Source organism: Sardina pilchardus, chromosome 4, assembly GCF_963854185.1.
Source record: "Sardina pilchardus chromosome 4, fSarPil1.1, whole genome shotgun sequence".
Taxonomy (NCBI): domain Eukaryota; kingdom Metazoa; phylum Chordata; class Actinopteri; order Clupeiformes; family Clupeidae; genus Sardina; species Sardina pilchardus.
The window spans coordinates 40,044,649-40,059,648 of NC_084997.1; the positions used below are offsets into that span (position 1 = coordinate 40,044,649).

Below are 15,000 nucleotides of genomic sequence, written 5' to 3' on the forward strand. Positions count from 1 at the left end.
TCAGTAGGCTACACCTTGGTACACCACATCTCTGCTCAGTGACAGTAGGCTGCACATTGGTACACCACACCTCTGTTCCGTGACAGTAGGCTACACCTTGGTACACCACACCTCTGTTCCGTGACAGTAGGCTACACCCTGGTACACCACATGTCTGCTCAGTGACAGTAGGCTGCACCCTGGTACACCACATGTCTGCTCAGTGACAGTAGGCTGCACCCTGGTACACCACATGTCTGCTCAGTGACAGTAGGCTGCACCCTGGTACACCACACCTCTGCTCAGTGACAGTAGGCTACACCATCTCTGTTCAGTGACAGTAGGCTGCACCTTGGTACACCACACGTCTGCTCAGTGACAGTAGGCTACACCTTGGTACACCACATCTCTGTTCAGTGACAGTAGGCTGCACCCTGGTACACCACACCTCTGCTCAGTGACAGTAGGCTGCACCTTGGTACACCACATCTCTGGCCATGTTGTGTTGCGCCAGGACTCAGGACTGGTTATCAGCTGGCATCGGGACGCATCGACGGATACTTCTTCGTTGTCAGCGTCAAGTTGTAGAGTAATGAGTCCAAGCTTGGTCACTTCCTTAACTTTATTATTGGAGAAAGTTTTTACATTGTGTTTATTAAAAATGACTATCGGCCAATATACAGTTACCTCCGTAAGTATTTGAACACATGCTGAAGAGGAATATACAGTTACCTCCGTAAGTATTTGAACACACGCTAGAGGAATATCCAGTTACCTCCGTAAGTATTTGAACACACGCTAAAGAGGAATATTCAGTTACCTCCGTAAGTATTTGAACACACGCTAAAGAGGAATATACAGTTACCTCCGTAAGTATTTGAACACACGCTAAAGAGGAATATAAAAGCATCTTTTGGAAATTGATCTGAATGCCTGAAGTACTCTGAGGTCCGGGGGCCTTCAGGCACATTGAGGCAGTCTGCTATAACTTGACATGTTTAAGTCATCTGACTAAAAACATCTATGCAAAAGTGGCACATACAGTATAGTTATATATTCTAGAAGACCTCAACAATAATGATATGAGAGTAAATTGGATGAAATGAAATTAGTTTTTATTATAATTCAGTGTGAACACAACTCTAAAACAAACTATTTTTCAGAGGTTTTCGAGCCTTGTAAAAAAAACCCACTAACTATATCTACCCAAGACTTGAAATTGGAACTTTGAAAACAAAGGTGTTGGCTACATAAAAGTAAGAAGAACATTCAAAAATTGAATGTAGTTTTACTACAAATTGGAAAAAAGTCAGACTAAATGTATCTCTTGAGTGAGTGTGTCTTTCAAATGCAATTTAGGTTGATTCAGCTTCAGGAATGGGCCTGCTGCAGTTGAGAGGACTGAAATTCTAGGATTTTCTTATGTTGTTTTTACAAAGCGCCATCGATATATCTTCTTTCAAAACTAGAAACAAGAAGAATCAAGGTTTCTTTTGGTGTCACGTATATGTTTCTAGGACAAAAACTCGAGATTCAAAATCAGAGATTCAGATGTGTGTTTGCTAATCAGGTTAAAACCCCCCTGGAGTCTAAATCCCCCCCCTGCGGAATTGAAAAACTGTTCCAAAGAGATTGTACTTCACTGAACAAAACCGTTCAGAAATGATTAGAGCAAAAGTGTAACGTGCCTAATGTCCTTCCTGGTCAGGATGAAGTCAGCCATTTTTATTCATAGAGCACATTTGAACACAGATTTCACTGACCACAGTGCTGTACAAGATAAAAATAATGACACGAAAATGTAGGTAATTATGAGTCACAGACAGGACAACAGGATACATGTACTACAGACAGCACAACAGGATACATGTACTACAGACAGGACAACAGGATACATGTACTACAGACAGCACAACAGGATACATGTACTACAGACATGACAACAGGATACATGTTCTACAGACATGACAACAGGATACATGTACTACAGACAGCACAACAGGATACATGTACTACGGACAGGACAACAGGATACATGTACTACAGACATGACAACAGACACACATACTGAGTTACAGACAGGACAACACATACACATGTACAAAGTTACAGACAGGACAACAGACACGTACAGAATTACAGACAGAGGGTTAGGAAAAGTGATATGCTGGTCAGATGAAATATAATATGCTGGTCAGATGAGATGTGATGAGCTGGTTAGCTAAAGAGTGATTTGAAAAAGCCCAATATACCCCCTCCTCCTCCTCCTCCTCCTCCTCCTCCTCCTCCTCCTGAATTCAGGATGGCCTGGTTCTGCTCCCTCATCAGGGCCATGGTCTCGCTGTGCCGGCGGTCCTGCTGCTCCAGCAGGCGGGTGAACTCCTGGCTCCTGCTCTTCTCTGACTCCTCTGCTCTCCGCTGGGCCTCTCGCATCTCCTGCCCCAACCTGTCCGCCTTCTCCTGGAAGCCCTTCTCCAGCAGGAGAGACTGCTCACGCAGCTGGCTCTCTGCCAAGGCAAGGCACGTGTATCAGCACATTTGCAAGTCCCTCCTCTCTGTGGTGTATGTGTGTGTGTGTGTGCTCTCTGGCAAGGCAAGGCAAGTGTATCAGCGCATTTGCAAGTCCCTCCTCTCTGTGGTGTATGTGTGTGTGTGCTCTCTGGCAAGGCAAGGCACGTGTATCAGCGCATTTGCAAGTCCCTCCTCTCTGTGGTGTCACCCTCTGTATGTGTGTGGCAAGTGAATAAATAGTGTGTGTGTGTGTGTGTGAGAGAGAGAGAGAGAGAGAGCTGGCCCTTTCCATTGCATAAATAAACATGTGGCTCACAATATAATTTGGGGTACACCCCACTCCAAGTCAACTGATGTTGATTCTAATTATTTTATAACATTTCTTCAAACAAATTGCATTTTATGTATTAAATGATGTTTTCTAAACAAAGTTCGGGAGGAGCCCATAGGGTTGATTGACAGCCATCACTCACCCAACTTCCGGACATAGGGTATAAAACCCTCCTTCCTTGTTGCCCCTTACGTCATGCTGGAGTTCCAAAGCCTCCGTAGGCAGACGTCGGTTATGGAGCGGGACAAACTAACAAGTTCATTCAAGAGCGCTACATCCAGTCGATGGGCAGGCTACATAGTCTTACGCTACAGTCTTTCAGTCCGTTATGTTTATCAGGCCACCGCACGGAGCAATGGTAGGCTACTCCATCTGTTCACGCAACATGCAGCTCCACGCCCGCGGTTTCACGTTGCAATTCGGAACGCTCTAAATTCCATCATGGCTCGCCACGCCAAACTTCGCCTTGTAGGCTATGGAGGCTAGCCAGTCTTCCGAAGCTCACCCAATCCGCATCCATGCTGGCATCAGAAAACGAACAGTATTGTATGCCATTCATTACTATCTCTTGCTCATTCACATTCACTCCTGATACTGGCGATTGTTATTGATTGTTGTTGGTTGATTGTTGTTGATTGTTAGTACTCCTTCCGAACTTATGGCCACAGGCAAGGCCGCAAAGTTTCGAGTAGGCTATTTCAGGTATTTCCTCGTTCAGTAAGTCAGTCATGTGTTCAAACATTGGCGCTGCTACTACAGACTTCCGTAGTCTTAAAGCGACAGTAACGCCATTCAGTTCGCTGATGCTCTCTACCCTCAAATCTCATATCATTCAAATGCATTGCTCGTTGCATTAACTGAACATTTTGCAAGCCGGGATTAATCATGCACGATTAATTGTCACCTACAAATCCATATTTATGGGTTTTGCGCGTCAGATAGTGAAGCTCAGCAGGAGCACAGTGCTTCTCATGCACTAGACATGCACACCATCAGAAGTGGCGCAACCAAGACACTTGGCATTGTTAATTAAATATTGTCTTGACATTCAATTATCGCAATCGCATTGCTTATCATGTTACTACAGTGGGGACATCAGTAAGCAATACTCGATGCACTCCTATCTGTTATTGCTCAGTTAAGCATGCATCACTGCACTCCTGGCTCATCATTGACCAGATACAGACTTCTCCATACCCAGAACCACCCCCGACTGAAGCACACAAGCTTACGTCTTGCTAACTAGCCGGGCCAACAGTAGCAGGTCACGCGTCTAGTCTACGCTCCCCAGCTCCATTGCCCATGGCTGCACGCGCTAAAGCTGCAGCCTATCTAAAAACGCACAGGCAGCGTTTTTCAGCCCTCAGTCCAGGCTCGTGGCAGTTAAGTCAGTTCTAGTAGCGACAGCGTCGCTACTCCCGCCTCCGCCTCTTTCCTTTCCCCTTCCATCACCCCCAGCTGGGATTCAGTCCCAGGCTGCCCCCCTCCAGTCGGTCTTCGGATCGACTGCTCCCTCCCTCCCTCTCTTTCCCCTCCCCATCTCATTTCTAGAACTGCACTGCCCCCCCTATCTTTGCTTGTCTCTCCAATCAACAGGCAAAGTTAGATATCTCCGGATTCCAGCCTGCTTTGGTAGCGACAGCGTCGCTACTCCCCCCCCACCCTTTCCCACCCCCCACCCCTCAGCCAGAACTCGGTCCCAGGCTGTCCCCTCCAGTTGGTCTTAGCATCGACTGCTCCCACTCTTCCCCCTCCCCATTCCCTTCCCAAAGCAGCCCTGGATCCGAACCTCATGCACACGTCACTGATTTTCACTTCCATTAGGAATCAGTGAATGTCTACAGGTCCCAGCCAGCTCTGGTAGCGACCGCGTCGCTACTCCCACCTCCCCCTCTTTCCTTCCCCTTTTTTCCTCTAGCATCAACCTCTCTCCCCTCCCCCTTCCTTCCCAGAGCCATGCCAGACCTGTCCGTGTCATCGGGTTTTGCAGTACCCTACGTACTACGGAACTGCGTTCCATTCCCCTGCCTATCCATTCCCAGACCACAGCAACTCCATACAGATCTCAGAAGGCGGCCGCGTTGCTACTCCCTCCTCCCCCTTCTTCCCTCGCCCCTCCACTTCCCCCAGCCAGGACTTCCCTCCCTGGCTGCTCCCTCCAGTTGTTGGCGGCAACTGCTCCCTCCCTTCCCCCCTTTCCCCATTCTATGCCCGGAGCCTCTCTGAACTTCTGCACCATCAGCTCGGGCACCCAGTAGTGCCACGGAACAGCGTTCCATTCCATGTGCCTATCATGCGTTTATATACTGTGTCATACTGTTAATTGATTGATTGTCCAATGAGTGCTCCCAATTATGGGGATTCTTCTCAGGTGTGTGTCATGTGACCATGCCATGTGATGTTCTATTTAAGCCACACCTGCACCAATAAACAATTGATTGTGTGTTCCTGCAACCTGTGTCCGAGCATGTTTATTCTCTAGCCGGTATCTAGTCAAGCTCTGTTTAACAGGTTATGGGCCCAGATGCGTTGACGTTTGTGAAGATACGGCGTGAGTAGTCACTTATAGAAAGTTTGGAGTGCCAGCACAATGAGTGAACGGGCAAGTTCACGTTGGTCTCGTCTTGTGTTTGACGGAGACGAAAAGCACTATGAACTGTGGGAGACAAAGTTTTTGGGCCATCTGCGGTTGCAGAAGTTGAAGGACACAATTTTGAAGGGGCCCGCCGATGATGCGGATGAAGACGCGCTGGCTGAGGATGCCACAAAGAATGCTGAAGCATATGCTGAACTCATTCAATTCCTCGATGACAAAAGTCTGTCCCTGGTCATGCGAGAGGCTGCAGATGATGGGCGTGAAGCATTAAAGATCTTGCGGGACTACTATGCTGGCAAGGGTAAGCCCCGCATTGTGAGTCTCTACACAGAACTGACGTCCCTGCAAAAGTTGAGCAGTGAGAGTGTGACTGACTATGTCATACGTGCAGAGACCTCAATCACAGCACTGAGGAATGCTGGAGAGGCCTTGAGTGATGGACTATTAGTTGCTATGGTTTTAAAGGGGCTGCCAGAATCATTTAAGCCTTTTTCCATTTTTGTCACTCAAAGCGATGAGACTCTCTCTTTTGCCGACTTCAAGACAAAATTGCGGAGTTATGAGAACACTGAAGGTATGCGCACAGCTGGGGCCGAAGACAACGTCATGGGGGCCCGGGCGCATCCAAGGAAGATCAGTGCTCCACCAGGCGCAAGGGTGTGGGGCACTGAGAGTGGGGACATTGAGTGTTTCCGTTGTGGCCAGAGAGGACACAAGGCAAGACAGTGTCAGCGTGGTCAACAGTGGTCCAGCCAGGGCAAGAGTACCATACGGCGAGGAGGACGGAAACAGCAGCGGCAGGACAACGCACGTGGGGTGTACGAGGAGACGGACAACACCTTCGCCTTCTTGGTGACCAGTGATCGTCAGCCAGGGAGCGGTGTCTCCAGAAAGGGGCTGATGGTGGACACCGGTGCGACATCGCACATAATCACCGACCTGGCCAAGTTCAAGAGCTTCGACGATCGGTTCCAGGCCGAGACGCACTGTGTGGAGCTTGCCGATGGCACAAGGTGCAAGGGGGTCGCAGAGCGCAGAGGAGAAGCAGAGGTGTGGCTGGTCGACAGCAGGGGACGGCACCTCAGTGCCACACTGAAGCAGGCGCTGTACATCCCCTCCTATCCCCAAGACATCTTCTCTGTCAGAGCTGCAACTTCCAGTGGGGCAACAGTGATCTTCAAGGAGGGTGAGGATGTCCTGCAGTACAAAGACGGTACACGTTTTCTTATTCATGAAGATAACAGACTGTTCTATTTGCCTACTGTGCCAGTGAACAAAGACTGTGATCAATTTATGAGTTGTCATGATATTCAGACGTGGCATGAGATTTTGGGACATTGTAATTTTAATGATGTTCAGAAGTTAGAGAGTGTGGTGGATGGTATGTCAATCAAGGGTAAAGCACCCAAGTCTATGCGATGTGAAGTGTGTGTCCAAGGTAAATTCAATCAGAGCAGGAACAGGAAGCCTGATGTGAGGGCCAAGTCCGCTTTAGAGTTAGTACACACTGACTTGGCAGGCCCCATCGACCCGGTATCCAGAGAAGGGTATAGATATGCACTTTCCTTTACCGATGACCTCTCGAGTGCAGTGTTTGTGTACTTTCTGAAGCACAAAAGCGATACAGTGGTAGCCACAGAGAGGTTCCTAGCTGACATGGCCCCATATGGGAATGTTACATCCATCAGATCTGATAATGGTACTGAGTTTACTGGACAGGGTTATCAAGCACTACTTCGTAGGAACAGAATCAGACACGAGACATCCGCACCATACTCCCCACACCAGAACGGCACTGCTGAGCGCAACTGGAGAACCCTTTTTGATATGGCTAGATGTATGCTCTTGGAAAGCCAGTTACCCAAGGAGATATGGCCCTATGCAGTCCAGACAGCAGCAGTGGTGAGGAATAGGTGTTTCAACAACCGCACTAGACAGACACCGTACTTTATGCTGACAGGAAGGAGACCCGATATGTCCAGGATGCAGACGTTTGGTACTGTGTGTTATGCCTATAGGCAGGACAGGAAGAAACTAGACTCAAAGTCTGACAAAGGCATCTTTGTTGGGTATGATAAGAACAGCCCAGCTTATATGGTCTACTACCCTGACAGCAGAAAGGTGATGAAACACAGACTGGTGAGGTTTATGTCCAATGTTGAGGGACAGAAGACTGATGACGTGTCTGATGACGATGATGGTGTGCAGTGTAGCACAACCAAACCTGACCCTGACCAACCCAAGCAGTGTGACATCCCTGAAGCTAAGCTAGACCCAAGCCAGATAAGTTTACAGACAGAAGAGGTCAAGGCAGAATCACTTTCTCCAGATACCCTGAGTAGAGAGAGGAGATACCCTGGTAGAGAGAGAAGGAGGCCAGATTTCTATGGGGTGGAGAGTGATCAGGCGCAGATCAGCATAGATTATTGCTACAAGATGGTTTCTAATGTACCTAAAACTTTCAGAGAAGCTGTGACTTCATCCAACTCAAGAGAGTGGGTAGATGCAATGGGTGAGGAAATGAAATCATTGAGGGATAACAATACATTTACACTGACCACTCTACCTGAGGGCAAGAAAGCAGTGGGGGGTAGATGGGTGTATGCTATCAAAACCAATGCTGATGGATCTGACAAGTATAAGGCCCGCTATGTCGCCAAGGGATATAGTCAGGAGATGGGGGTCGATTACGGAGAAACTTTTTCTCCTACTGCTAACCTTACCAGTGTGAGAGTGTTAATGCAGAAGGCTGTTCAGGAGGATCTGATCCTCCATCAGATGGATGTTAAAACTGCCTACCTACATGCACCGATTGATTATGACATTTACATGGAACAGCCAGAGGGGTATGAGGTAAAATCTCAGGCAAATGTGAAAATGGTGTGCAAACTGGAGAAATCATTGTATGGACTAAAGCAATCAGGTCGAAACTGGAACAAAATGTTACATGACTATCTGTGTGAAAACAATTTTGTACAAAATCCAGCTGATCATTGTGTTTACAAGAGAGAAACAGAACATGAGAAAGTGATAATATTGATATGGGTTGATGACTTGGTTATTGCTGCCAGTGATGAGAGAGCTTTAAATGCTGTCAAAGAGATGCTTACTGAAAAATTCCAGATGAAAGATTTGGGCAGACTGAAGAATTTTCTAGGTATCACTTTTGACCAGTGTGATGGGAGTGTGACTATGTCACAGCAGAGTTATGTTGGTAAACTGCTGGAAAGATTTGACATGCAAGACTGTAAACCCAGGTCAACACCTTGTGAACCAAAGTTAAATTATACTGAATGTGATGAAAAGATGAGTGACCCCAGGAAATACAGAGAGGCAGTGGGTAGCCTAATCTACTTAACCTCATGCACTAGACCTGATCTGAGTTATGTTGTTAGTAAATTGTCACAATATTTCAGTGAACCAACAGAAGAACAATGGACAACTGTAAAGCATGTACTGAAATATTTGAAAGGCACAAATGACAAGATGCTCTGTTACAGGAAATGTGGTGAAGGGTTAAAGTTGGTGGCTTATAGTGATGCAGATTGGGCGGGTGACTCAAGTGACCGACGTAGTACATCTGGTTACTGTGTTAGCCTATGTCAGAATGGTCCTCTGATTTCCTGGAAGACTAAAAAGCAGCCAACTGTAGCATTGTCAACATGTGAGGCTGAGTACATAGCATTGGCTGCCACTACACAAGAATGTTTGTACTTGACTCAACTGCTTGAACATCTTGATGATTATCAGTATGGTGTACCTATGGTCTATGAAGACAACCAAGGTGCAATTGCATTGTCAAAGAATCCTGTTAGTAAACAGAGATGTAAGCATATTGATATCAAATACCATTTTGTGAGATCAACTGTAAACAATGGTGATGTGTTTTTGGAATATTGCCCAACAGATCAGATGGTTGCTGACCTAATGACTAAACCAGCAACAAAAGTGAAGCTACTTACCTTTTCCTCGTTCTTGTTTGGGTTATAACCAATCTAAGATGCAATGCAGTTTGTTTCCATGTGGTGTTTTGTTTTGTCTTTGTAATTGAATGTGAATGATGGTGAATAATGTGTGAGCAAGTGGGGGTGTTAATTGATTGATTGTCCAATGAGTGCTCCCAATTATGGGGATTCTTCTCAGGTGTGTGTCATGTGACCATGCCATGTGATGTTCTATTTAAGCCACACCTGCACCAATAAACAATTGATTGTGTGTTCCTGCAACCTGTGTCCGAGCATGTTTATTCTCTAGCCGGTATCTAGTCAAGCTCTGTTTAACACATACGTTGTTGTGTCGATAACAGTTTTGCCTCTCTGAACTTCCGCACCATCAGCTTGGGCACCTAGTAGTGCCACGGAACAGCGTTCCATTCCATGTGCCTATCATGCATTTATATACCGTGTCATACGTTGTTGTGTCGAATAACAGTTCTTTCTCTGAGCCCCAGGACCCATGCAGCAACAGCTCCACTGAGACCAAGACCCGTGCAGCTCAGCTCTGCTGAGCCCCAGGACCCACGCAACGACGGCTCTGCTGAGCCCGAAGATCCATGCAACGACTGCTCCTCAGGATCACAGGTCACATGCAACGACGGCTCTGCTGAGCCCCAAGACCTATGCAGCAACAGCTACTCCTGAGCCCCAAGACCCATGCCATGTTGCCTCCACAAAGTTTCAAGACCCATGGGCACCCAGTAGTGCCACGGAACAGCGTTCCATTCCATATGCCTATCATGTGTTTTATATACCGTGTCATACGTCGTTTGTGTCAAATAACAGTTTCTTTCTCTGAGCTCCAGGACCCATGCAGCAACTTCTCCGCTGAGCCAAGACTATGCAGCAACAGCTACCTGAGCCCCAGGACCCACGCAATGACGGCTCTGCTGAGCCCAAGACCCGAGCAGCTACAGCTCCGCTGAGCCCCAGGACCCATGACACGATGCCTCCACAAAGTCTGAAGACCCATGCAATTACGGCTCCCTGAGCCCCAAGAACTATCCGGCAACAGCTACGCAGAGCTAAGACCCATGCAGCAACAGCCCCACTGAGCTCCTGGACAACTGCAACAACAGCTACACTGAGCTGCAGGACCCATGCAGTAACAGCTACACCGAGATCCAGGATTCATGCAACGACTGCTCTGCAGGATCCCAGGACACATGCAATGATGTCTCCGCTGAGCCCCAAACCCCATGCAACAACCGCTCTGCTGAGCCCAAGAACCATGCAGCAACAGCTACGCCGAGCCTCAGAACCCACGCAACCACTGCTCCTCAGCATCCCAGGTCACGCGCAATGACCGTTCCACTGATTCCAAAAGGCCCGTGCAGCAACACCTCTGCCAAGCTCCAGGACCCAAGCAACGACGCCCCCACCGAATCCCAAGATGCATGTACAACAATTCCATCGAGTCCCAAGACCCGTGCAACAAAAGCCCAGCTGAGCTCCAAGACCCTCATAGCATAGCGAAGCCTCATAGCATAGCGAAGCCCCAAGACCAAAGCAACAGCGGCTCCATCGAGCCCCAAGACCCATGCGACGATGGTCCCGCTGCGCTTCGAGATTACTGCAACAACGTCTCTGCTGAGCCCCAAGACATTTGGCTGCTGCTCTGTCAAACAAGCGTAACGAAGATGCCACTCCCGTGCACCTGTGCCACGTGTAGTTCAACCACGTCGAACTTGGGTCACGATGATCCGTAAATAATAGCATATCTTGCAGAGCCAGCGGCAAACTGCTTCCAGGCTCACTGCAGCCTCGTGCTGATATTGTTTTTTTTGGGCTGTTGAGATGTAGTGAGGAAGTGTGGCAGCGAGGTTAATCCCGCTTAGATCTGTCTTCTGTCAATTTATTCAATGTCTAACATACTGTACTTACCATAACGTTTCCTTCTTACAGTCTTTCTACTTCTATTCTAACAGGTGACAATGCATTCCCCCCTTACCTTGCTACAGCCATCGCAATGCTACTTCTCAGTCTCCTTCATACTGCCACCATCTGGCCATAGAGAAGACGGTCACTCTCGCCTACACTTAATCACTTCAACTCGTATTACACAGTCCTCCCCATCCAGCTCAGTGTCTATCACGGATGGTTCGAATGTTCGGCACTACGCACAACTCAGCCTCCACTTCTAGAGCACACTTATCCCCATCATCGAAGATAGTAGCTTAGTCATTGGTCCTTGGATGCCTACTAGTCGCATACTAGATATTCGACCAGATCTCCAATTCCCTCTTTCCCTCTGGTAGCGGCCTCTGTTTAAAGCTCTTTTGGGGTGTTAGCGGTCATCACTCACAAATGATCCGCTATTGGCATCCCAGGACCGTGGCCAGCTACCAAGCCAAACTTGCTATTCTCTGTACTCACTTCAAGCAATCCAAGGGCGAACTAGTGAAATGATGTTTTCTAAACAAAGTTCGGGAGGAGCCCATAGGGTTGATTGACAGCCATCACTCACCCAACTTCCGGACATAGGGTATAAAACCCTCCTTCCTTGTTGCCCCTTACGTCATGCTGGAGTTCCAAAGCCTCCCACCTCCTCCCCTGCTCCTCCATTTCACTATTAGCTCCAAGCTCCAAATGACCCCTCATCCATGGGGGGTGTTAGCGGTCATCACTCACAAATGATCCGCTATTGGCATCCCAGGACCGTGGCCAGCTACCAAGCCAAACTTGCTATTCTCTGTACTCACTTCAAGCAATCCAAGGGCGAACTAGTGAATTCACCGTATGTAATAACATCTCACAAACAAAATAAGCAATATATGCTTCATTATGCCCCTAACTTTACAGGTTTTGCCATTTTGTCAAGGTGAACAAGGTGAGGGCTCAAAAATACAAAACAAAAAATCATTCAGATAAATAAATAATTGCAAATAAAAAATGTCAATCTATTTTGAACCATCTTAATATAAAATGAAAATAACATCCCTGCTGAAAAAAAACAGCCTGTCCAGAATGCATTGAATATTTATCAGGAAAAAGTTCATCCTAAAATGTATTTGAAAATAATCATTGGGGGGCGCTGTGGTGCAGCAGGCTACACCCAGGTTCGATTCCGGCCTGCGTCATATCCCGATCCCACTCCATCTCTCTCTCCCACTTGTTTCCTGTCTACTCTTTCCTGTCATATAACAATAAACGCAAAAAAGCCCCCAAAATACAAAAACTAATAATAATAGTTGTAGGAGCCAAAATGTATGGTCTCTTTTGGATGTTATGTTTTTGTTTTCCACTGGGTGGCGCATGTTCATTTCTTTCGGTCAGGTATAAAGGTAGGAACTGATGTGTTGTTGGTCAGGTGTCCTACCCGGAAGGGCAAAGGGTTTTGACCGCTAAGGCAACGCTAACGGCCTGTGTGACTACTGTACCTGCTGATGTATTTGGACTCGTTGGAATAAATGGATCACCTTGATTCAACTTGAAGACCGTTTACAGGCGTTTTGCTTTAATTCACAGTAAGCCAACAGTGTAGTTTAGCCACTGACTTTAGGCAACATCTAGCGCGTCAGCCATAGCCACCACCCGCGTTTGGGCACCTCAGTAGTTCCGTATCAGTACAGAACTCCTTCAACAATAGTAATCATTGTAAGTGGCATTAGCTGTTAGCTAATTCGCTGGTTTGAATTGCATTGAGCTCAACAGCTAACAGCTAATAACTGACATTAAGCATGCCAAACTCTTAGTATGGTGAAGGTATAGTGTTGATGTGGGGATATTTAAATTCCAAAGGCCAAGGGGATTTTATCAGGGTGCATAGTGTCCTGGATCCATGAAATAACTGGCCTTTAAAAATAAAAATAAAAATCCTCTATGGGAATTTAACATGGCCGTTCCAATACTTATGACCCCCTATATTTTAAGGAAAATATTTATTTATTTACAATACATTATCCATTCACAAAGAAAATTGATGTCATTAAAGGTTGAATATTTCCTATTTTTTTCATTTAAAGCATTAAGATCAATTTCCAAAAGATGATTTTATATTAAACTTTAAGCATGTGTTCCAATACTTTTGAAGTTGACTGTACATTGTTAACAAAATATATATAGTTTATGATTATGAATTCAAAATATGAAATATAAACAAGATGAGCCATTTTCTGTGTGGGTTGAGCAGACCAGGATTGCCACTGCTGTGAATGATCTGTGATTTTTTTGGTCACTATAACCGTGGGGTTAACCCTTTAGGCGCCAGAGGTTTTTTCCAAAAACATTCAATTTTGACATATTAATTTCAAAAGGCTTTAACTTAAAAGTGAACTTTTCACTTTACTTTCTGTAAATCAGAGAAATATTAAGGATGACCCAAAGTTTATGTAGGGATTAAATGTATCCAACTAATTTGCATATTATGACGTCATAATGACGTCATATGGTGGCGGCCATCTTGATTTTTGAATTTTTATGATTTTTTTTATATTATTATAAAAATATGAATATTATTATTAATAATATTTTTTGCTGAGAGACGTACACATCACCAGGACATGAAAACACAAAAAGAACAAACATTGTACCATACTGAATGGTCAGGGAAATAGTAAATCATCATAGGCTACTAATAGCAAGATGATGGGAATGATGATGATGCTGCGAATTTATGTAGCAGGCCTTTTGCCATAGAGATAATGAATCCCTGTTCATACAGGTGACACTTCTTGTAGTGTTTCATGGTGTGGTACCTCTAATTGCAGGGCACAACACAAAGGCCCACCACACACTGCCTACACCTGTATTTTGTCTGACTATGGCCTTTAGATCTGCCACTTTGAGTTTTTTTTAAAAATTATAATTTTTAGTTGACAGACATTCACATCACAAGGACATGTACACACAAAAAGAACACACATTGTGCCATACTAAATGGTCAGGGAAATAGTAAATCAATAGTGTAATAAATAATAAATGGAAAGATGATGGGAATGCACATTTCTGTAGCAGGCTTTTTATTGTAAATATAATGAATCCCTATTCATCCAGGTGACACTTCTTGTAGTGTTTCACGGTACTTCTCATTGCAAGGCATAACATAAAACCCACCCCACACAGCCCACCTGTTGCCTATTGTGTCTGACGACAGCCTGCAGTAAGGTCTGCCATGCGCGCCTCCCGAGTGGAGAAAATCAGCATGGCTGGTCTTTCTCATTCTCCTTGCGACTGCCTACACTGCTGCTACGTTTCCCCAAGCTATCCTATGGACACTTCGACCTCGTCTAACACATCTATTGATATTAGACAAAGGCTCCACTACATTACCGTCCTCCTCCGATTATGGAGAGGCACACGGTCACTGTCGAGGGATGGCTAGCGCGATATAAAAAAAATCACATTGCCCCGGCCATAAGCGTTCGTTCTCCACACAACCAACACGTAATGAGGGTCTGCTAACTGTTTCACGATATGCCTACTTCTCATTGCAAGGCATAACATTAAAAATCACCCCATACTGTCTACACCTGTTGCCTGTTTTGTCTGACGGCACGCTGGATCTGCCACGCGCGCCTCCCGAGTGGAGTGCCTTTCGTTCTCATTCTCATTGCGACTATACTGCTGCTACGTTGCTCCACAGTTCT

The 15,000-nt window shown here is 46.1% G+C and overlaps 2 protein-coding genes across 4 annotated transcripts in view; one reads left to right on the top strand and one right to left on the bottom strand.

Annotated features, from left to right (window-relative positions):
• Positions 1-15,000, top strand: part of LOC134079235 (guanylate-binding protein 1-like) — a 150,839-nt gene that overhangs the window by 31,602 nt on the left and 104,237 nt on the right. The window lies entirely within an intron of this gene.
• Positions 2,197-15,000, bottom strand: part of LOC134077934 (guanylate-binding protein 1-like) — a 58,629-nt gene continuing 45,825 nt past the window's right edge. The window contains exon 12 of the mRNA XM_062533571.1: positions 2,197-2,486. Within this exon, the coding sequence (XP_062389555.1) occupies positions 2,197-2,486 (290 nt within the window). The remainder of the gene's footprint in view (positions 2,487-15,000) is intronic.